General features: G+C 42.7%; 1 protein-coding gene across 1 annotated transcript in view; it reads right to left on the bottom strand.

The window, feature by feature from the left end:
* Window positions 1-24,030, bottom strand: part of ACOXL (acyl-CoA oxidase like) — a 287,130-nt gene that overhangs the window by 245,810 nt on the left and 17,290 nt on the right. The window contains exon 2 of the mRNA XM_082426944.1: window positions 9,934-10,030. Within this exon, the coding sequence (XP_082283070.1) occupies window positions 9,934-10,030 (97 nt within the window). The remainder of the gene's footprint in view (window positions 1-9,933; window positions 10,031-24,030) is intronic.

Below are 24,030 nucleotides of genomic sequence, written 5' to 3'. Positions count from 1 at the left end.
ACTGTATCAATAGCTGCCTTCATTTAGATTTAATATAGTCAAGCCAAACTCAATTCCCATATCAGACTGTTAGTTTATAGTAATTTTTTTTTTTTTAATTATTTATTTATTTATGGCTCTGTTGGGTCTTCGTTTCTGTGCGAGGGCTTTCTCTAGTTGTGGCAAGCGGGGGCCACTCTTCATCGCGGTGCGCGGGCCTCTCGCTATCGTGGCCTCTCGTTGCGGAGCACAGGCTCCAGACGCGCAGGCTCAGTAACTGTGGCTCACGGGCCTAGTTGCTCCGCGGCATGTGGGATCTTCCCAGACCAGGGCTCGAACCCGTGTCCCCTGCATTGGCAGGCAGATTCTCAACCACTGCGCCACCAGGGAAGCCCTATAGTAATTTTTAATGATAATGATTCCATAAATGTATGGAGAATATACCCAACTTGTATTTTATCCTAAATTATACCCCATGCTATTTACATTTCTGCTTAATAAATTCAGTCTCAAACAGAAGGAAGGTATTTCCCTAAAATAAACCCCATTTCTTTGTAGAGCACTTGATGTATCAGACCTTCATGATGTAATATTCTGTTACAAATCAAATTCTACAAAAATGTATATTTTGGGTTTTATAAGCCCAGAGAGTCTCTAAAAGACAAATCTTCTTCTTCAACTAAAATCAACTTGATTCAACACTGCTTGGGTAATCTATAATCTGAGCTGTCTTCCCTCTGATATTAAAGACCCTTGCTGTCCCCTTTATAACCCATCAGTGGGCCCCATTAAGAGCCCTACCAAGAGGGGGTATGAATCAAGTTGATACAAGCATTCATGCACAAGTCTTTTTGTGGCTATGTGTTTCCATTTCTCTTTTGTAAACCCCCAGGAATGCAACTGCTGGTTGAAGGGTAGGTTTATGTTTAATATTGTAAGAGGCCCCATTAGGAGCCCTACCAAAAACAGTTTCCTTGATCTTAGTTTTCTAACATCACTCCCCAAACTGGCATATTTGCTTCTTCTGTCTTCTAGTTTCAATTTCCCTATTTTAGTTACATCGTCTCAGTCTTACTGAATACATGTCCTTTTTTACAATGAGCCTTAAATTATTTTAGAAAGAGAAGGAATCAGAGTAAAATATATAAATAGAATAAATAAATTTTCAAGGCTTCAAGGATTCAGTCGTCTGAGGCCTGCTCTAAACAAGATCATTGCTTACTGGGCTATCCAGTCCTGACCCTCCCTCCAAAAGAGACCCCAATTCTGGCCACTTCTAACATCTCCCACCATCATCTTGCACCTGGACTATTGTAACAACCTCCCAGCTGGCCTCCTGTCCCACTCTGCCCCAAACATCAGGCATGGTGATCTAATATTTATTATTAAGGTAAAATTTATATACAGTGAAATGCACAGAGCATAAATGCATGAGTTCTGGTCCATTATCTACCTATGTAACCATCACACCAATTAAGATCATGGAACGTTCCCATGCCCCCCAGAAAGTGCCCTCTTGCTCCTTTTCAGAGTCCCTGCCCCCCACAGGCAACCACTCTTCTCTTTGCATCAACATTCACTAGCTTTGCCTGTTCTTGAACTTACATAAATGGAATTGTATGGTATGTACTCTTTCATGTCTGTCTTCTTCCAGGCAGATAAGGCATTCGTGTGGTTTTGTGTATCCGTAGTTCATTCTTTTTTTATGGCTGAGTGGTTTTCCATCTGTGAGTATTCCACAATTTGTCCATTCTCTGACTGAGGGACATTTGGGTTGTTTCCAGCTTGGGGTTATTATGAATCAAGTTGATACAAGCATTCATGCACAAGTCTTTTTGTGGATATGTGTTTCCATTTCTCTTTTGTAAACCCCCAGGAATGCAACTGCTGGTCGAAGGGTAGGTTTATGTTTAATATTGTAAGGAAGTGCCAAACACGTTTGCAAAATGATTGCACCATTTTCCATTCCGACCAACAATATATGAGAATTCTAGTTGCTCCACATCCTCATCAATATTGTCATCAATATTGTCAGTCTTTCCCATCTTTAGCTATTCGCGAGGGACTGTAATATCACCTCATTATGGTTTAACTGTGCATTTCTCCAATGACTAAAGATGCTGAGCATTTTTATATGCTTATTGGCCATTTGGACTCTTTTATAAAGTGTCTTTCAAGGATTTTGCCCATTTTTTAACTTGGGTTGTGTGTCTTTTTATCATTGAGCTCTAGGAATTCTTTATATGTTCCGAGTACAAATCCTTTATATCTGGACATAATTTTTTTTCAGATATATGCATTGCAGATATTCTTTCCTAGTTTGTAGATTGCCTTTTTTTTTTTTTTTGGCTGCGTTGGGTCTTCATTGCTGCGCGTAGGCTTTCTCTAGTTGCGGCAAGCAGGGGCTACTCTTTGTTGTGGTGCACGGGCCTCTCATTCCGGTGGCTTCTCTTGTTGCGGAGCAGGGGCTTGAAGTGTGCAGGCTTCAGTAGTTGTGGCACGCGGGCTCAGTAGTTGTGGCTCATGGGCTCTAGAGTGCAGGTTCAGTAGTTGTCACGTATGGGCTTAGTTATCCTGCAGCATGTGGGATCTTCCCGGACCAGGGTTCGAACCCGTGTCCCCTGCATTGGCAGGCGGATGCCTTTTTATTCTCTTCATGATGTCTTTTGATGAACAATGGTTTTTAATTTTGATAAAGATTACCTTATCAGTTTTTTTTCTTTTACACTTTCAGCATTTTGAGGTCCCCTCTAAGAAACCTCTGCCTTCTCCTTTGTTCTTGTACAAACCTTGTAATTGTGGAATTTGTGTTCAGGTGTATAATACACCTCAAATTTTTTGTGTGTGTAGTGTGAGGTCGGGATCAAGGTTAAATTTTTTTCTATAGTTTTATCAGTAGTTCCAACGCCATTTATTGCAAAGACTTTCATTTTCCCATTGAATTGCCTTGGCAACACTGTCCAAAAATCAAGTGAACATAGGGGTGTGGATTTATTTCAGGACTCTTCATTCTGTCCCATTAATCTATGTGTCTATCCTAATGCCAATACCACATAATCTTGAGTAGCTTTTTAATGTCTTGAAATCAAATACGGAGAGTCCTCCAAATTCGTCCGTTTTTAGAATTGCTTTAATGATTCTAGCTAGGCCTTTTGCATTTCCATGTATGTTTTTTGAATCAACTTATAAATTTTGATCAAGGAACTATAACACTTTTAAAATAAGCATTACACTGTGCTTGCCTTCTTCCTCTTCCCCATCCACCCTTGAGAAAACCCTCCAATGACTCCAGTTACCTTGGCAAAAAGTCCAAACTTCTCACTGTGGCCTCCAAGTCTGACTCTTCTTGCTCTCTGCTGTTCCTTATTCTCTGCTGATTCTCTCCTGGGACCACATAGTGGGATCCCTGACCAGAGTGCTGGAGGATTCTGTGACAAAGGCTGTCTGCGGCCATTGTACTTCTGCCCTCCCCAGGGGCCTTGACTACTCCAGGAAAGCCCAAGAGGGGGAGGATGAAAGGTGACATTCCCACGGCTCTGTCCAAAGACATTTTTCATCTGTCACAACATTATTGCAGTATTTTGACAGTTTCGGATTTTCCAAATTCTTCCCTTAAATTTAATGCCTCTTGTCTGGCGGCATGCTTCATACCAAATTCCTAGCTGCCTTGAAAATTTTTCTGATTATTAGTGTAATCACATAATTTATCAATACTGACAACATGTAATGATGAATGCATCGTATTGACGTCACCAGCCTGATGCATGAGCTTACTTCGCTGTTGACGAAAAGTGCATTTTTTACATTAATTTTAATTGAAAAGAGTGATGGATGATGTACCCTGCAACTTTACTGAATTTGTTTATCAGTTCTAACAGTTTTCTTGGTGGAACCTTTAGGGTTTTCTACATATAAGATCATGTCGTCTGTGAACAGAGATAGGTTTACTTCTTCTTTCCCAATTTACCATGTTTGATTTTTTATCCCCAGCATCGACAACCATCTGACAAAAATGTACTTTATTAGTTTGTGGCCTGCCTCGTCCCTAAAATGTAAGCTCCATAAAGCAGGTATTTTTTTACCTGCTTTGTTCACTGCCTCTTGAACTACCTCATAGTAGGTGTTCAATAAATAATTGTAAAATGAATGAATCACCTAGCCTGGCACATAGAAGGGACTTCGCAAGTGATAACAAGTAATCATTATTGTTATTTTTAACATAATATTTCAATGCAAGAAGAATAATTATGCCTTAAAATGAGAAGTTTCCATTATGTAGAATGGTTTCCAGTGCAGTAAATAAATAGCACCAGGCTTCCAGCTGCACCGGAGTCCCCGGGGAAGGTCCCAGCTCACTCCCTGGCACGCCCTTTCAAGTGATCCCTGTGGCCGTCATGGATGACAACTCAGTTCAGGTGCCAATCTACACAGAGGGACTTCTATAAACAGGCCCTCCCTCTATCCTGTCGTCTCCGCTCAGATCCTCCACGGCGTCCCACGGGGCCAGGGCTGACCCGACCAGAGCGCTGGCCAAGTGGCCAGGGTCCAAGTCGTGGAGCCAGAGCTGGGACAGGGCCTCCTGCCAAAGTCAGCAGCACACAAGGCAGAGCCAGGGGCAGCCTGTCCAGCCCACTAGGAAAAGCCTGGGTCCCAGTACAAACAGAAGCCAGAGGACCAAGGGCAGAGCCAAGGCCAGGGTGTTGGAGCCAAGAGCTCAAAGTAGGTCAGGAACCAGTCCTGGGATGGGGCTTCAATCTCTTGGTGAAACCCCTGCTCAGCTCCTTTTCTGCAACATGCCAATGGCTTCAGTGTAACTGCTTCCTGGGAAAGGCTGCTCCTTTTCTCAGGGGTTCATGAGGAAAGCAACAACGTTCCCCATTCCCTGATGCCTTCTAAGGGGAGCTGACTTTCAAATCTTATTCCATTCCAGATCTGATCACCGCCCCCCACCCCGGTATTTCTCTAAATACAAAAACCCAAACCATCCCAAACTGACACTATCTTAAATTCTGATGGAAATTTAATAATTACAGGATAATAAATATAATATAAATATAAAGCCGCCAATCCCCCTCCAAGCTGATCTGAGATGGGTGGTTTGAGAAAACAGTGGATGATTTAGACCAGCAGTTCTCAAGCTTTAGACCCCTTTATACTCTTAAAAATTATCTCGGGTACTTCCCTGGTGGTGCAGTAGTTAAGAATCCGCCTGCCAATGCAGGGGACATGGGTTCGATCCCTGGTCCAGGAAGATCCCACATGCCATGGAGCAACTAAGCCCAAGCGCCACAACTACTGAGCCTGCGCTCTAGAGCCCGTAAGCCACAACTACTGAGCCCATGTGCCACAACTACTTAAGTCCGCGTGCCTAGAGCCTCTGCTCCACAACAGGAGAAGCCACCGCAGTGAGAAGCCCACACACCGCAACGAGAAGTAGCCCCCGCTTGCCACAACTAGAGAAAGCCAGCGCACAGCAACAAAGACCCAATGCAGTCTAATTAATTAATTAATTAATTTAAAAAATTTTTTAAATTATCTCAGATTCCAGACTTACCTGGTGGCACAGTGGTTAAGAATCCACCTGCAAATGCAGGGGGACACGGGTTCAAGCCCTGGTCTGGGAAGATCCCATGTGCCGCAGAGCAACTAAGCCCGTGCGCTACAACTACTGAGCCTGCTCAAGAGGCACAACTACTGAAGCCCACGCACCTAGAGCCCGTGCTCCACAACAAGAGAAGCCACTGCAATGAGAAGCCCATGCACCGCAAAGACGAGTAGCCCCAGCTTGCCGCAACTAGAGAAAGCCCACACGCAGCAACGAAAACCCAACGCAGCCAAAAAATAAATTAATTGATTAATTATTTTTTAAATGGCAAAAAAAAAATTATCTTGGATTCCAAAGAGCTTTAGTTTATGCAGGTTGTATCTATCAAGTTACTGTACTAGTAATTAAAGCTGAGAATTTTAAAAATGTTTATTCATTTAAAAATAACAATAATAAACCTATTACATGTTAATGTAAATGACATAATTCTTATGAAAAATAGCCACAGTTTTCAAGCCAAAAACTAAATCAATGAGAGGAATAGCATCGTTTCGCATTTTTACAAATTGTTTTAGCATCTGGCTTAATAAAAGACAGCTGGCCTCTCATGTCTGCTTCTGCACTCAGTCTGCAGCCATATGTTGTTTTGGTCGAAGTTGATGATGAAAACCTGGTGTCGTGCACGCAGGTAGTTGGACATCTACTTTTCAGATAGTAACAGAAAGGATCTTGGGTACCCCCACGGGTCCTCAGATCCTACTTTGAGAACCACTGGCTTCGGTAATGATGTTACCATGCCCACGGCCCATGTGGATCATGGGGGTGAAGACGAGAGGAGCTCAGGATGAGAGAGAAGACGGCTGCGGACAGGGTTGGGGGGCAAGCAGTCATGGATGGAGTGGGGAACTTCATTATCCATTATCCATTGTCCCCGCTCCTCACTACACTTGGCCAGGAATAGCCTGAGTCCCACTGGCTCCCTCCTGAGAAAAGGAAATGCTGGGATGGAGCATCCCTATGAGTCGGCCCTGCACCGTGATTGGCAGGGACGAAATGCTGAATGGGAACAATTCAGAAGAATTAGAAACAATTCAGGAGAAACAGTACAGGGTACCGGGAAAGAAGGACAGTGTATCAGTACTCAAGCCAGGATGCACACTGCATCACCTGCAAGGTTTAAATGCTGATCCGATGGGCCTGACCAAAAGCCTGGATGGCAAGAGTTTGGAAAGCTCCGCAGGCGGTTCTAATGTGCACCCTGGGGTGAGACCCCCCAGATTTGAGTGAGCTCAGGAAGCAATCCACCTGGCTTTGAATCCATGCTCCACTACTTATATATACAGCTTACTAGTTGTATGACCTCTGGCCAATTACTCAGCTTCAGTTTACTCATCTGTAAAATGGGAATACCACTAGGGATGTCAGGAATATTAAATGAGATCATCCATTTAAAGTTCTTAGAGCTGTGACTGACACAAAATATGTATTTAGTAAGTGTGAGCTGTCACTGGTTATGGTGATTTTGGTGCAGGCTGTCAGCCCCTGTTGGCTTCCAGGGTGTCTCTGAGGAGGGTGCCACACAGACAGGACCAGGCACCCAAGGGAGGGGCTGGGGTCCAGTCCCAGCACTGCCACAAAGCAGATGTCCCGACTGGGTCCTCCGTCTCCTCATCTGGAAATTCCGGGAGTCAGAGACTTCCCCCCACGCAGGACCCAGTCCTGAATCCTCAGGGAGAGAGGAGAGAGTTGGCTGAGGGGCACAAATGTGATGTCGCTGGAAACAGGTGCAGGAGGAGTTGAAAAGGTACAATGAGATTGTTCACACTGTGTGTGTGTGTGTGCGAGCATCCGTGCGCACTCTGTAGTCAGGCTGAGATACTGTTTTCCGTTTTAAATTATTGAAACCCCTCAAATCTACTGCAGTTGACAGAGGGGAGAAGACAGAGTGGAAACATTTTAATGGCTTTTTCTCAGCCTGTGGGCTGTCCACTGAGCCCTGGGATGAATGAGGCTCGCTCCTCGTTTGTCCTCAAGGACATCATCGTCACATGTTACACGCTGCACTCTGCCTGGGAGCTTATCCAATCATCCCCAAAAGTTAAGAGCAACACAAGGGCCAGGGAAAGATGGAAGGACCTGGAATGCTCTCTGAACTGGCAGTCCATGACTCAATATTTTCATGCAGAGGTGGGATGAATCATGCAACACTTCTAGAATTACTGGACGTGGACAGCTCCGCCAGCTGTTCACAGGGGGGAATTTGAGAGCCTTCACATGCAGATGTGCTGCTGAGTCTTATGACACCCGGCCCATGAGATAAGCCTGCAGCCCCAGTGACCGATGACTGACTGGTTTAATTTCCTTCAGGTTCGTTGGCTTTTGCAAACTCACACAGAGAGAAGCGCCAAACAGGCTGAAATAACTAACAGAAATGAGCTGGAGGGGTCGTCCAGGGCCAATCCTGTGCCTCCCAGAGGAATTACACCTCATCATACGGGACAGGGCTGTCCAGGCTGCTGACGACCACGGAGGGAGCCGTGAAAACATGGAGATAATTGGATCCAGGGCTTAACACGCTTCATCAGTAGCGAGAGTACACAGGCTAATCCTTCAGACGTGGGGGGCTCAGGCTGCAACTGGTAAACCTCATTAAAGGATCAACCCTCACATCCGGGTCTTGATTTTTGACACTAACTTAAGCCTTAGACATGTTGGGCTGATTAAGGGGGCAGAAGACTGGCCCCCATGTCGGAATCTCACCTTCCTGCCAGCCCCACACCGGACACATTTGGAGGCCAGATTCTGATGGAGAAAGTGGCTGAAAGCAAAGAGGGATTGGGGTTTTCATGTTTGGTTGTTTGTTTCGTTGGTTGCTTGTTTGTTTGCTTGGTTGTTTGTTTGGTTGGTTGGTTGGTTGTTTGGTTGGTTGGTTGGTTGGTTGTTTGGTTGGTTGGTTGGTTGGTTGGTTGGTTGGTTGGTTGGTTGGCTGTTTGGCTGTTTGGTTGGTTGGTTGGTTGGTTGCCTGTTTGGCTGTTTGGCTGGTTGGTTGGTTGGTTGGTTGGTTGGTTGGCTGTTTGGCTGTTTGGTTGGTTGGTTGGTTGGTTGGCTGTTTGGCTGTTTGGCTGGTTGGTTGGTTGGTTGGTTGGTTGGTTGGTTGGTTGGTTGGTTGGTTGGCTGTTTGGCTGTTTGGTTGGTTGGTTGGTTGGTTGGTTGGTTGGCTGTTTGGCTGTTTGGTTGGTTGGTTGGTTGGTTGTTTGGATGGCTGCATTCACCTCTAAATGTTTCATTGAGAGGCAATTTACTAGCTTGAACATCTACTTTGCCAGCATGTTCTACTTGGTATGAAATGATTTTCCAGACTCTGCCAGCATGCTTCACCCTGTTCTGGGGGTATTTCCTTGCACACGCTCTCCGAGGTGATGCTGTGCCCTTGTCACCTTGGAGGGACTGCAGGACCTCACCAGGAGGTGAGGTGCCAAAGCTCTGCCTGTAATTTCTTCCTCAGGAGAAGATGCTGAGCTCTGTCCCTGCCTCCTCAGGACAGACAGCCAACCGAAGGGGGTGGGTGGGTGGTGATCTGGTCTCAATCACGGACTCAGGCCCCCACCAGCTCTGATCCACACTCCACAGAGAAACGAGCCCCCGTGGTCTCCTGAATGGGAAAGACCTCCACCCCCTCAGTCCTCAGCCTCTCCCTCCGCAGACCACGCTGGGCAGGAAGGGGGCCAGGCTCACGGCAGAATACATTCAGCTCCTCAGCACCTACTGAAGCTCATCCCCAGTTCAGGGCCCTCCCCCAGGGGTCTCACCAGGGGGTATTTTTTTCCTGTGTAAAGTGTTAGGTTTAAGGAAGCTATGAGGCTGCATGAATTGACTTAAATTTGCCTAAAATATAGAGCTTCTAATGCTAGCATCACAAAGGAATCCTCTCATCCCATATTCTTTCTTTCCTTCTTTCTTTTAATGAGGTTAAATTGACTAAAATAATTTAACTGCATTGAGAGTGGCAATTTGTAGGCAAACAAGGCATCCATTTTGGACAAGTCTAAAATGCTTAAAAAGCCCATAAAAGTAGTTCACTACGTTTCTCAGATATTTGAGTTTTACACCCCAAATTATATTTGTTTTGTGAACAAATATTTCATTACCTCTGCTCATTCCCCTACTCCCTGGCCTGTGGGCTCGGGAAAAGTGAATCAATTAGGTTAACACAGGGAGGGGACAGAAAAGGAAGGCGAAGGAGCCACTCCCCCATACCGACCACATTGTCTGTTTCCCCCAGGGCAAAATTAATGTGCTTCCTTCCACAAGTCACAAAAGCAAACAAAACAAAAGGAAATCTTTTTCTTTCTCTGTCTCTCTCTCATTCACTCACACACACATGACACCAAAATAACAATGAAACTTACCTGATCCTGAATTGTACGTTTTAACAGAGGTAGACCCATGGTAAACGTCACTCTCTGAAATGTCAAAGCTCTCATTTCACCCAGGCTCAAAGCATACCTGTGACAAATGGATACAAAATGGATGTTAAGACGTTGGATTGATGGTGACCATGAGTGGAGCCTTTGGACCCGGGGATCTGACAGAACAGACATCTTTGCTGGGTGTCTCTAGAGCTCTTGTTTGATGCTGTGTGTCAAAGGAGACCACCATGTATATGACACAGACTGTGGGGGGCGGTCAAAATGGAAGGAAAGAAAGAAGGGTTCCCTGACAATGACCTTAAAACAAGACTCTAACATTTCCTCCTCTACCCAAGTGTCCGGGATAGGAAAATGGGGGAGATGGGAGAGACCCGTGTGGTGGCCCCGGGAGTGTCACCTAGAATTTCCTTCAAGAGAACCCACAGTGGGAGCAGCATTTCCCAGCAACCTGCAGCTGCCATTCCTTGGAATTAACCCTGGCGTTGGCCCCAGGCTGCTCTGCCCTCAGGCTGCTCCCGGCTGGTGATGAGCATGGCAAGGTTCTAGACTCAGGCCATTCCTGCCCAACAGGAGACTTTTGCCCAGGGACCCCCAGCAGCCCACGCAGACTGTCTCATGACGGTGCCGGGCCCGTTCTTCTCCCTCATTTCATGGTGTCAGCCCCGCTCGCACACATCCCAAAGGTTCCCCCACCTCCTGCAGCTCCCTCCCTGTGATCCTTCTAGATGTTTCCCCAGTAAGTCGACTGCACATCTAGTCCCATCTCGGTGTCTGTTTCTCAACGAACCTCGACTGACGTAGGAGGGGAGGATCCACGCTGTCGCCTAAAATGTTTAAACACAAAGCACGGCCAGAGTTTGGGGGAAACCTCACTCAGGTTTGGATCCTGACTGTCACTAACTGCGTGACCAACATCAAGTGGCCTCCCGTGGCTCCATCCTCCCATCTGTACGACGGGAATGAGAGTCACGCAGAACTCAGAGGAGTGTCATTTCAAACGCTTAGACTAGGGCTTGCATATATACGGTAAGTGTTCAATAGTAGTAACTGCCATTCACGCTCTTAGTTACCCCATCTCCTCCTTCTCAAGGGCAGGAACTGTGTCAGACCCATTTTTACAGTCCCAGGACCCTTACAAGGCCTGGCCCACGTGAGGCCCCATTCAATGGTGGTTGAACTTAAACGTATTTGGGTCCTCTAGTTTCATGACCAGATCGTGGAGGCAGTGTCCCCATGGATGCCCCCAAAGACATGCTCACTACACATACTGTCCTGATGTCAAGTTTATTTCCACCCAGAATACAAACTGTATGGATTCAGAGTCCACATCTTAAACTCCTGTGTAGCCCCTGAGGACCAGCAGAGCATCTCACATTTAAACATTTTCCCTAAATACCTGCTGGCCAATTGCCCCAGACCAAACAAGAACCATCTTGACTTTCTCTTTTCCATCCAGTCTGCAGGTAACTGAAAAATCCAAGAGGACCCACTGTGCATTCGGGAATGTAAAAGATAACCACCTCCACCAAAAAAAAAAAAAAAAAAAAAGCCAAATGGTCACAGAAACTCCCTAACAAAAAAATCTTGAGACAGGACAGGCCCATTCTTACTTTTTTCTTTTTCTGAGTCAGAACCACTGGTGGGGATTTCAGTAGAAACATTACTGCAGGAAGTCAGTATTTTCCCTAAGGAGAACAAAAAATTAAAATGCTAATTTCAATAAAATGGGAGACTGGAAAAATCTCCAGATTTGAACATACAAGTAAGGCCTGCCCAAAGCATCTGAGTCAAGCAGGCTTTGGGCAGGAGGAACTGAAAAGAAGAACCACAGAAAGAGATCTCATAGCACAAGGGCCAAATGGTGACCGATCTCAGGAAATGCTAGTAAAAATTCACTTCCTAAATGGAAGATGTGTACACCGAGACGTAAAACCTATAGCTCTTATCTGGAAAGCGGGATAGGAATGGCAGTGAGCTAGCAGATAGCACGAGGCCCGCTGGTCTCTGAGCTATAGGTTTAGGGTCAGGGTGACATGAAGAATCACATGCACAGGTCACGTCTGAGAGAAGTGGTCTATCTCAGTGGCAGCGGGGAAGGAAAAAGTTTCCATGTTATGAAAAGGACCCACCCTGGATCACTATCCAAGCTTTTCCCAGCCCCCCAACCCTGAAACCCCTTAGAAAATCCAGGCTAGAAATCATTCAGTTTCACTCACATCATTCAGTTATAAGTAATAAACAGAAATTAGCACAGAATTGAAACAATGACCCTACAAAGAGCAGCAAATCTATTAAAAAACTAAAAATGCTCATCAGGGGGAAAAAAGTCATCTTCTAGCAAATAAAAATTGTGACCAAATATTATCTACATATTATATAAAACCAGTTGTGTGGGACTTCCCTGGTGGCACATTGGATAAGAATCCGCCTGCCAATGCAGGCAACATAGGTTCGAGCCCTGGTCCGGGAAGATCCCACATGCCGCAGAGCAACTAAGCCCGTGTGCCACAATTACTGAGCCTACACTCTAGAGCCTGTGAGCCACAACTACTGAGCCTGCGTGCCACAACTACTGAAGCCCGCACGCCTAGAGCCCATGCTCCGCAACAAGAGAAGCCACCACAGTGAGAAGCCCGCGCACTGCAAAGAAGAGTAGCCCCCACTCACCGCAACTAGAGAAAGCCCGCGTGCAGCGACAAAGACCCAACACAGCCAAAAGTAAATAAAATTAAATCTTTAAAAAATATAAATAAATAAAATAAAATAAAATAAATAAACCAGTGGTGTGTTAGAGCCAGTTTAAATTAGCTCATGAGATACAATTGTTAAATGTTAAAGGATTTTTGTGAACTAGTTTTTAAACACAGCCATTATCAAAAATTAATATATAGAAAGTTGCACTGAAATAAATTCTATTTTAAAAATAAAAGTAATACTCAAGCTCATCCCTTCCTAATTACGTTATTATATTTTACTATTATCTATGTTCTTCGGGTTGTTTATGTGTATTGGTGGAAATACTACATAATGGAGGACTTCCAGTCCTGCCAAGGTGCAATAGCCCCATTCCTCCCAGGTCCTCCCTCTTACAACTAAAAATCCCTAGACATTGCACAATAAACAAGCATAGCATGACTCTGAAAAGTACAAAGAAGAAGGCAGGCCACCTGGGGGAACTCAGAATTTGAGGAATGCCATGCCAGCAAATTCTCTGCGTTTCTTTATTGCCTCCCATGTATGTATGCTGGACAAGATGCTACAGAATCTTCCAACCCAGAATCTCCAGCAGACACAGACAAAAAGTACTGCAAGAGAAGCCTGTTCTCCTTAGCTGAAGGATGCACAAGGGTCTGGAGTTGCTGGGGAAACAGCAGACTGCCTCTGGGAGTGCGGGCAGGGAAGCAGACCATCACAACTGGCAGTGTGGACGTGCAACAGGATTCCCAGCATCAGCTGGGACAGGAGGCTTTCAGATCACATGGGCTGCCAGGGGGCTTGCAGAGACGTGGGCTCAGCTAAAATCTAGCCTCAGAGTGGGGAGCTCTGGAGTGTTAGTGGCACCACAGAGTTGTCCCACTCTGTCAGTCAGTAGCTGTGGGCATTCCCAGGGAGAAAGCATAACCTCAGGCATTTCCTGGGAAGGTCGCTGCCATTGGGCAAGGACAATTCCAAGGAGCTTCGCTGTGAGTTGATACCAGTCAACGTTGATAGCAGCTAGGAGATGAGTGTAGAGGCCTGGTAAATGGATCAGGGTGGGGTATCAACAGCCACTGCTACAGCAGCTGACTACAGAAATCAGGAGAAGAAAATAACAAGTTAAACTAAAGGAAAGGAGAAAAAATAAATTATTAAAAGAATAGCAGAAAAGTAATCAGTTAGAAAACAGAAAGGTATAACTAGTAAATCCGAAAGCTGGCTCTTTGAAAACAACCACCATAGAGGTTTTTGTTAAACATTGTACTGGGGGAGTCAGCCAATGCAGTTAGACAAGAGAACAAAATTTAGAGAAATCAAAATTGGAAAAAAATGGGTAAAACTCTCACTATTTACCTATGATGCATGTGTTAGATTGATCGTATTGATGGCCCCTCTGCTTGACCTCTCCTTGATCCCTGTCCTTTGACACTGCAGTTGTCATAAAGAGGCAGAGTCTGCTTCCCCAACCCTTGAGTCTGAGCTTGGCCATGTGACTTGCTTTGGCCATTAAGATATTGGTATCTTTGAGACACGAAGGCTCGAAAAAGTATTTGTGCATTTCCTTGCTCTCTTACTCCTATGAAATCCCCCCTGAGAATATGCTTGAGATAATCTAAGAACATGCCTGGACTAGCCTAAGGGGTGGGGTGGGGTGTATAAAGTAAGAGACAAGTAAGAAGAGCTCAGTTGTCTCAGCCAAAGCCATCATAGACCAGCCTACCTCCAGGCAACCCCTAAACATGTGGAAGAAGCCAGTCAAGATCAGAAGAGCTGCCTATTCAACCTACAGCTGACTACAGATTCATGAATGAGCCCAGACAAGACTAGAAGAACCCCCGCAGCCACCCACAAACTCATGACCCATAATATTGATCAATTATTGTTTTGAACTGCTAAGTTTTGCATTATAGGTAACTGATACAATAGTCCTATATACCTGGAAGCCCCCAAGACAACTAAAATTACTACAAACAATAAGAGTTGGCAGGATACACAATTAATAGAAGTTAATGGCTTTCATACAGATACATAAACAATCAGTTAGAAAGTACATGAAAAAAAAGATCCCAGTTGCAAACGTAATAAAACAAAAGAAAAACATACTTAAGAATAAACTTTTTATACGTACATAACTTACCTGAAGAAAACTTTAAAACACTCCTAAAGTACACAAGCAAAAACTTGAACAAATAGGAACATGGACCATTTGTTTTAACAGGAAGAAACGCCACAAAGAAATCAATTCTCCCTAAGTTAATTTATGCAGTCAATATGATCTAAATAAAAACACCAATAAGGGATTTTGAAGTTCATATATGAAAGGAAACAAGCAAAAACAACCAGAAAAACTCTAAAAATGAGGAGCTATGATCTGTGTGATAAGGCCTCAGTAATTCAACCGGTGCAAAAATAGGCAGATAGACCAATGGAATAAAATAGAATGTCGAGAAATGGAATTAAATACATATGGAAAGTTAATATATTTCAGAGAAAGCTGGGATATCAAATCTTGGGAAAAACAAAACATTGAGATGTTCTAATTGGGCAGCCAACTGGAAGAAAAAATTAAGTTGAATCCCTATCTCACACCATATACTAGAATAAATTCCAAATTGATCAGGATTTACATGGAGGAAAACAAAACCACAAGGTATTAAGATAAAACGTAAAGAACTCTTTCATGATCTCAATGCAAAAAAAACTTCCTAATATGATATAATATTTAAAAGCCATAAAGAAAAATTTGATAAATGTGACTATATAATAACAAAAACTTCTGCATGACAAAAACACCTTAAGAATAGTCAAAAGACAAATGACAAACAGGGACAAAATATTTGTTACTGATGTCATTGCAAAGGGATGAAGCTCCCTAATTACAGAGCTCCTATAATTCATTAAAAACATACCAGCAAGCACAACAAAGGAAACCATCAACAAAACGAAAAGACAATGTAGTGAATAGAAGAAAATATTTGCAAATATATGACCAACAAGGGGTTAATATCCAAAATATATAAACAACTCATACAACTCAATATCAAAAAAACAAACAACCCAATTTAAAAGTGGGCAGAAGAAAGACCTTAATAGACATTTTTCCGAAGAAGAAATACAGATGGCCAACAGGCACATGAAAAGATGCTCAACATTGCTGATTATTAGAGAAATGCAAATCAAAACAACAATGAGATATCACCTCACACATGTCAGAATGGCTATTATCAAAAAGACCACAAATAACAAATGTTGGCAAGGATGTGGAGAAAAGGGAACCCTTGTACACTGTTGGTGGGAATGTAAATTGGTGCAGCCACTACGGAAAACATTATGGAGGTTCCTCAAAAAACTAAAAATAGAACTACTATATGATCCAGGAATTTCACTCCTGGGTATATATCTGGAAAAAACAAAAACACTAATTGAAAAGATACATGCATCCTAATGTTCATAGCAGCATTATTTACAATAGCCAAGATATGGAAGCAACCCAAGTGTCCATCAACAGATGAATGGATAAAGAAAATGTGGTATTATATATATATTATATACATATATGTATGTATATATACACAGTGAAATATTAGCCATAAAAAAGGATGAACTTCTGCCATTTGCAGCAACGTGGATGGATCAGGTGAGAATATTATGCTTAGGGAAATAAATCAGACAGAGAAAGACAAATACTGTATGCTATCACTTATTTGTGGAATCTAAAAAATAAAACAAACTAAGGTATCTAGCAAAACAGGAGACTCAGAAACATAGAAAACAAACTAGTTGTCACCAGTGGGGAGAGGGTGGGGGAGGAGCAAGATAAGGGCATGGGATTAAGAGATACAAACTACTATGCATAAAAGAGATATGCAACAAGGATATATTGTATAGCACAGGAAACTACAGCCATTATTCTGTAATAATTTTTAATGAAGTACGATCTATAAAAATACTGAATCACTATGCTGTACACCTGAAACTAACATAGAATTGTAAATCAACTATACCTCAGTTGAAAAAAAAAAAAAACAGACCAAAAGGGGGCAAATGATTTGAACACATGGGCCACAGAATAAGAAATACAAGTGATACAAATATATTTTTAAATCTCTGCTCTCACATGCAGTAAGAGAAGCACAAATTAAAACTACACTGAAATACTGATTTTTACCTATTACATGAACAAAATCCAGACAGTCTGATCACACACTACATTGGCAACGTTGTGAGGAGCTGACGCTCTCACACACTAGCCCAAGGGACGGAGGGTACAAATTGGTACAGTCTGCACATGCAACAATTAAACGATATCTATCAAAATTACAAATGAACCTACCTTTTGACCCAGCAATTCCACTTCTAGAAAGTTATCCTTTGGACATCCTCACACATGTGAGGAGATGTAAGCTATAGAATAATATGAGGTATGGATCCTCTTTTTTAATATAAACTGTAGTATTTATCAATTACAAATTTTGTAATCAAAAAAGAAAAATGTGGATCAAGAGAAACATCAAACTAAAAAGACCAGACAGCAAAGCCTATGGGAATGCCATTTGGTGTGTTTTACAGACAAGATTCTAAAACGTTAAGTGACTATTGATAGCTCTCTCTTTACACTTCCATTCCAGTAACTTTTTGATAAAATGGTTGTTATTCGTCTGTTTTAAAATCCTAAATTCAGAGCGAATTCCCTGGTGGTCCAGTGGTTAAGACTCTGAGCTTCCACCGCAGAAGGCACCGGTTCATCCCTGGTCGGGGAACTAAGATCCCGCATGCTGCGTGGTGCGGCCCAAAAAATTTAAATTTAAATTAAAAAAAATAAAATCCCTAATTCACATTAATTTCACATTATTTTCACATTAAACTAAGCTTCTTACTCATACGGATACCAAGCATCTCACTGGAGTCAAATTTTAGTAACGGTTTATGTCAGTCTACGTAGAAAAATAGGACACAGGATAAGATCAGGTGAGGACTATTAATGCACAGATAATATATACACCAGCCAGAGGAACTGAGAAATTATTATAACCAATAAAATAAACATACCTCAAGCAAACTGGGTTACTACTAAACAACTCTCAACTGTTAATACCCAACCTCCTTACATTAAAGAAATTTCTCAACAGGGACAAGTTAGACATTTTAATTACAGGTCTTTCACATTCCCCACCCCGACTCCCAAAATGCACTATTAGGGATAAGCATAATGTTCCATGGGCATAAGCTACTCACTATAGTGTTGTAACAGCACAACATTGCAAACATCTAAAAGATCATGAGTAGAAAAGTGATTGAGTAAGACATGGTACAGCCATACAATGGGATATTACACAAAAAGAAAATTTTCTTTTTATGGCAATATGGAGAAATTGCCAAGATATGTTTCAAATGAAAAAAATCAAGGTGCAAACAAGTGAATATATTCCTTTTACTGCTGCTCTGTATGTTTTTAAAAAATGGGGTGGGGAAGACTACATATTTGCTTGGTAGATGTTTTTTTTAAACCAGAAACTAATAACAGTAGTTAGCTTTTGTGTGAGTGGGGTGGAGGTGGGGGGGAATTGGGCAGAAAGGGAACAGCACTGTACCTTTATATGCCTTCTGACTTTTGAACCGTGTTAAAATAATACCTATTCCAAAAACAGATGTTTTAAAACATGTTAAATTGTACATTTAAACATAACCACTAGATGGCGCTTGTTCTTCATGCCAACTGCCACCCCCAAGGAGTTCATTCCTATTTAACAAAGAAATTAAAGCTGGATGAAGAAGTCTTAGAAACTGTCTCCCTGAAAGCTTGAACATCTGCTTATCATAATATGAATATTTAAATTCCTAACACTTTTCAAGCAAAAAGGTAACCATCTCTGCGATGGAAAAGTCAGGGTTTCAGGAACATCTCAAGCTCTCCCAACTCCTATGCAACATGCATATTTGTTTGTGCATTTTCTGTCTTTAAATATAAACCTCCACGTTTAGCAATCTTAATGGGACACCTTAAATACTATGTGTATAACGATACGGTATAAATCATAAACAACAATGGTTTGGGGTACTTTATAATAATAGATACAATTTCTCTTTTCTGGTTTCTTGGGTCTGTAAGATATAAAGATTTGGCAAATATTATTATCTCTATGCCTCAAATGGCAGAGAGAGGCCCTATAGAATTAAGAGACTTGGCAGGTCCTGGGTGGATGGCGTTAGTGTCAAGATTAAGAGACGCATCTGCGGGGGTGTGTCTGTATGGGGTACAGAGAAGGCCCTGCTCTACCCTCAGCGGCTCCACCATCATCTGACTTATCGGTGGTCTGTGCAGGATTTAGCCTGAGAAAAAATGGTCCCTTTACTAAGAACAAGGTTGAAAACCTTTGAACTAGGATATGCCACCAGCAAGAACTAAAGCGAAAGACACGAATCTCACCTTCCCTCGGAGAGGTGAAGGGTGTGGGCATCCAGCATGAATAAGACGAAGCTTTACTGGGAAGTTTCACATGTGGAATTAGGACCAAACCACAAGATACTAAGTTTCAAAATCGAATCATAAATACCTACTAGAGAGGCAAAGATAAAAAATACTGACAATACCAAGTGTTAAGAAGGTGCAGAGTAACTGGATCCCTCATTCACTGCTGGTGGGAAATATTTAAAAAATGGTACAGGCATCTGCAAGAGTTTGACAACGTCTTAATGAAGCTAAATACACACTTATGTTTACAACTCAGCAATTCCACTCCTGGGTATTTACGCAAGAGAAATTAAACCTTTTGTTTACACAAACACTTATACATGAATGTTTATAGCAACTTTATTTGCAATCACCAAAAACTAGAAACAACCCAAATGTCCCTTGAGGGGGGCATAGATTAAACTGTGGTACATCCATACAATAGGGTACTACTCAGCAATAAAAAGGGATGGATCTCCAAGGCATTGTGTTGAGTGGAAAAAAGCCAATCTCAAAAAGTTACATACGATAGGATTCCAATTTTATAACATTCTCAACATGACTAAATTATAGTAATGAGGTACAGATCAGTGGCTGCCAGGAGTTAGGGTTATGGGGAGAATCTGACTCTAAAGGGGAAACACAGGAGGTTTCTCTGTGGTGATGGAATAGTTCTGTATTCTGATTGTGGTGGTTGGTTACACAAAACTATACGTGTGAACTACACACACACACACACACACACACACACACACACACACACACACAGATGTCCTCCAAAAGATTTGAACAGACACTTCACAAAAGAATGACCAATATAAAAATGACCGATAAGCATGAGAGAAAAAGCTCAACGTCATTAAGTCACCATGGAAATACAAATTAAAATCACAATGAGATACCATTACACACCCACCTGAATGGCTAAAAAAAAAGTTTTTAATGAGAAACCTAAATATGAACAAGGATGTGGAGCAACTAAAACTCTCATGTTTTGTTGTGATAATGTAAAACAATAGTCACCTTGGGGAAAGGTTCTGTCAATTTCTCATAACACTAAACATATACCTACTCTATGACCTAACAATGACACTCCTAGTATTTACCCAAGAAAAGCAAACTGTTCATAAAAATTCTTGTAGAAGAATGTTCATACCAGCTTTATCAATAATAGCTCCAAACTGGAAACAGCCAGGGCATCCATCACTAATAGAACAGATAAATAAACTATGGTCTAGTTGTAAAATGGAATACTACCTAGCAATAAAAAGGAATGTACTATTGATACACATAAATGGCATGTATTAATCTAGAAAACATTATACTGGGCTCTCTGGGATCATGTGCTCTGGAGGAAGCCAGCTGCCATGATGTGAGGACACTCAAGCAGCTTCGTGGAGAGGTCCGCATGGGAGAAACACTGAGGTTTCCTTCCAACAGCCACGTGAGTACACCACCTTGGGGGTGGATCTGCCAGCCCCAGTCAAGCCTTTATATGACTTAAGCCCCAACCAACAGCTTACATGCAACCTCATGAAAGACCCAGTGCCGCCCAGCTAAGATGCTGTGAAATTCATGACCCACAGAAACCGGTTGTTAAGTTTTGAGGTAATCTGCTACACATCAGTAGATAAGGAGTACACATGGCATTGTCATACACACAAACAACTGATGGGCATGAACTAGTATCTTATTTTAAAACACTTTAATAATATGTAACACACCAAGAACAAAGCAAGGATCATAAAAGTATAGCCTAATGAATTATCACGAAGATTACACACACCCGTATAATCTCTATCCAAGTGCAGGGAAATCACATTACATCACCAGACTCTCCCCTTGGTCTCCCTCTCAATCACTCCCTCCCTCCTGCCCATACTAGCTGCTGTCCTGACTTGTAACTCCATAAATTATTTTTGACTGCTTTTAAATATTAAAGAAATGGGATCAGACACTATGTATTCTTTTGAGTCTGGCTTCTCTCACTCAACGTGGCTAATAAGATTCATCTTAGTGTCTACTGTAGCTGTGTTTCACGCATTTTCATTGCTGTGTGGGATTAAACTGAATTAATATACCACCAAAAATATGCTGTGTGAACATATTGTGTAATTCCATTTGTATTAAATTCTAAAACAGACAAAACTAAAACACAGTAGGAACAAAAACAGAACAGTGGTTACCTCTGGGAGGGGAAGGGCAGGGCCTGGGAAGGGCATGAGGGACCTTTCTGGGGTGATAGTAATGTTCTCTATTTTGATAGGGGTTTGGGTTACATAGGTGAACGCATCTGCCAAAATTCTGAGAGTGTACACTTAATAGTTTTGTATTTCATTGTACTTTACAGCAAAAGAAAAAATCTGAGCCATGTTGACAGGATATACGCCATGTAATGATATGTATGATGTGATGTGACGTGATGTGACGTGACAGGACAGGATAGGCTATATGGTATGATATATGATATGATATGATATGGTGTGATGTGATGTGATAGGATAGGATAGGATAGATGGTATGGTATGATATGATATGATATGATATGATATAATGTGATGTGATGTGATGTGATATGATGTGACGAGAAGGGCATCTCCCCTCATACGCTTCCCCAGAACCCATAACCTCAGCCTAAACATGAGAAAAACATCAGACAGACCTGAATTGAGGGACATTCAACAAAATACCTGACCGATACTTTTCAAAAGCGTCAAGGTCATGAAAAACAGGGAGAGACTAAGGAATTGTCACAGCCCAGAGGAGTCCAAGGAGCTATGACAATGAAACACGTGGTGTCCTGGATGGGGTCCTGGAAGAGAAAGAGGCCACCACGGGGAAAACTGAGGAAACCTAAGTAAAGTCTAGAGTTTAATTCATAGCAATGTACCAATGCCGCCGCCTTCATTTTGACAAATGTACCATGGTTCTGTAAGATGTTAACAACAGGGGAAACTTGGTGAGAGGGAGATGAGAAAACTCTGCTATCTCTGCAACTTTTCTATAAATTAAAAATTATTCCAAAATAAAAAATCCATTTTAAAAAGACAACAAAGCAGAAACTAACACACCATTGTAAAGCAATTATACTCCAATAAAGATGTTAAAAAAAATTAAATAAATAAAATTTAAAAGAGACAACAAGCAAGGCAACAACAAAATCAAAAAGGCCACTGTGCATTAAAACACACACACACACACACACACACACACCACTGGACAGGAATAAAGACGCAGATGTAGAGAATGGACTTGAGGACACGGGGAGGGGGAAGGGTAAGTTGGGACGAAGTGAGAGAGCGGCATGGACATATATACACTACCAAATGTAAAATAGGTAGCTAGTGGGAAGCAGCCGCATAGCACAGGGAGATCAGCTCGGGGTTTTGTGACCACCTAGAGGGGTGGGATAGGGAGGGTGGGAGGGAGACGCAAGAGGGAGGAGATACGGGGATATATGTATATGTATAGCTGATTCACTTTGTTATAAAGCAGAAACTAACTAAAGCAGAAACTAATAATTTGCATATTAATTATACTCCAATAAAGACACTATAAAATAAATAAATTAATTTTTTTAAAAAAAAGCAGTTGTGTGTGGGACTTCCCTGGCAATCCAGTGGTTAAGACTTCACCTTCCAATGCTAGGGCTGAGGGTTCAATCCCTGGTCGGGGAGCTAAGATCCCACATGCCTTGTGGCCAAAAAACTAAAACATAAGACAGAAGTAATACTGTAATAAATTCAATATAGACTTAAAAAAAAAAAAAAGCAGTGGTGTGTGTTTTTCTCTAAGTCAAAATGAGTTTTAGTCTAGGGGAAAGCACATCTTCAGATACCAAACGCGAATGCCCTCATGACAAGGAACATCCTTGGCACCTAAGCTTTTGACCACCATGTGACTCCTGGCAGCACAGATGTTCTGGAATAAAATACCAACAAGAACTTGAAAACCAACCCTGGTTTCCCAGCAGGGCTCTGCTTCAATAACCCGCACCTTGGTCCTGGTCTCTTTGGTAACTTCCTTCTGGAGACACCTCCAGCTCAGCCCAAGATAAACTCCCTCTTCTCTTTGAAATCAGCAAGAATCAAAAATGCTCCATCTCCGTTAAAAAGTGAGGTGCACCCCGCTACAAGCATTCGTGGCTCCCCAGAGGCAGTGAGCACAGGGCCCACCTGCCTTCTAGCAAACACTGCGATCACAGCTCGACCTCCGATGCCCCAAACCCTGACACCACCCCGAGAACACCACGCACAACCTGGACGAGTAGACGGTGAATGAAAGAGAAACTGTTGAATCATCTTGCGGTAACTGTCAAAGGCTGCAGGCCCTGAGCCAGCCGGCGCCTGAGAAGATGCAAAGGGGGTCGTTTCTAAGTGCTGAGGTTTAATTCTAGCTGTGACGTTCCTTCAACTGGCGAGATGTACCTTGGCTGATGGGAAAAGTCTACAAAGTTCTCAGGAAGAAAGGCTCTGAAGACGGAGCGAAAAGGGAGAAAGATCCCTCCCCAGAGACAAAAACCTCACAGGAATCGCTGAAGGAGGCAGTTCCAGACCCCACCCCTGCATCCTGGGCCTCCACTGAATGACCGAGTGACCATGGGGAGGGGAGTTTCCCTCTCCATCCTTTTTCTCCGCTTCCTTCCTTGAGCTTTCATTAAGCGCCTACACCAGCTAAACACTAGGAATTCAAAACAAGCCGGGCTGGCTCCTACCTTCAAAGGGCTTGGAAGACAGAGCAGGAGGAAGAGGGGTCCCGTACAAAGTGCACGTGTCATCATTAGACCTCAAGTGGCCGGACGGGTGCCGCCTCCCAGGGATGGTACGGTTGTTTTCTGGAATGGAGAGCCTTTGGTTTAGCAATCACCTTTGCTTGGTTCCGTCAGGAGGAGCCGAGAGAAGGCAGAGCGGTGGGAACCTAGTTGCTCT

This window comes from Balaenoptera physalus, assembly GCF_965194825.1.
Source record: "Balaenoptera physalus genome assembly, chromosome: 15".
Taxonomy (NCBI): Eukaryota; Metazoa; Chordata; class Mammalia; order Artiodactyla; family Balaenopteridae; genus Balaenoptera; species Balaenoptera physalus.
This window is presented reverse-complemented; position numbering and strand designations above follow the sequence as displayed.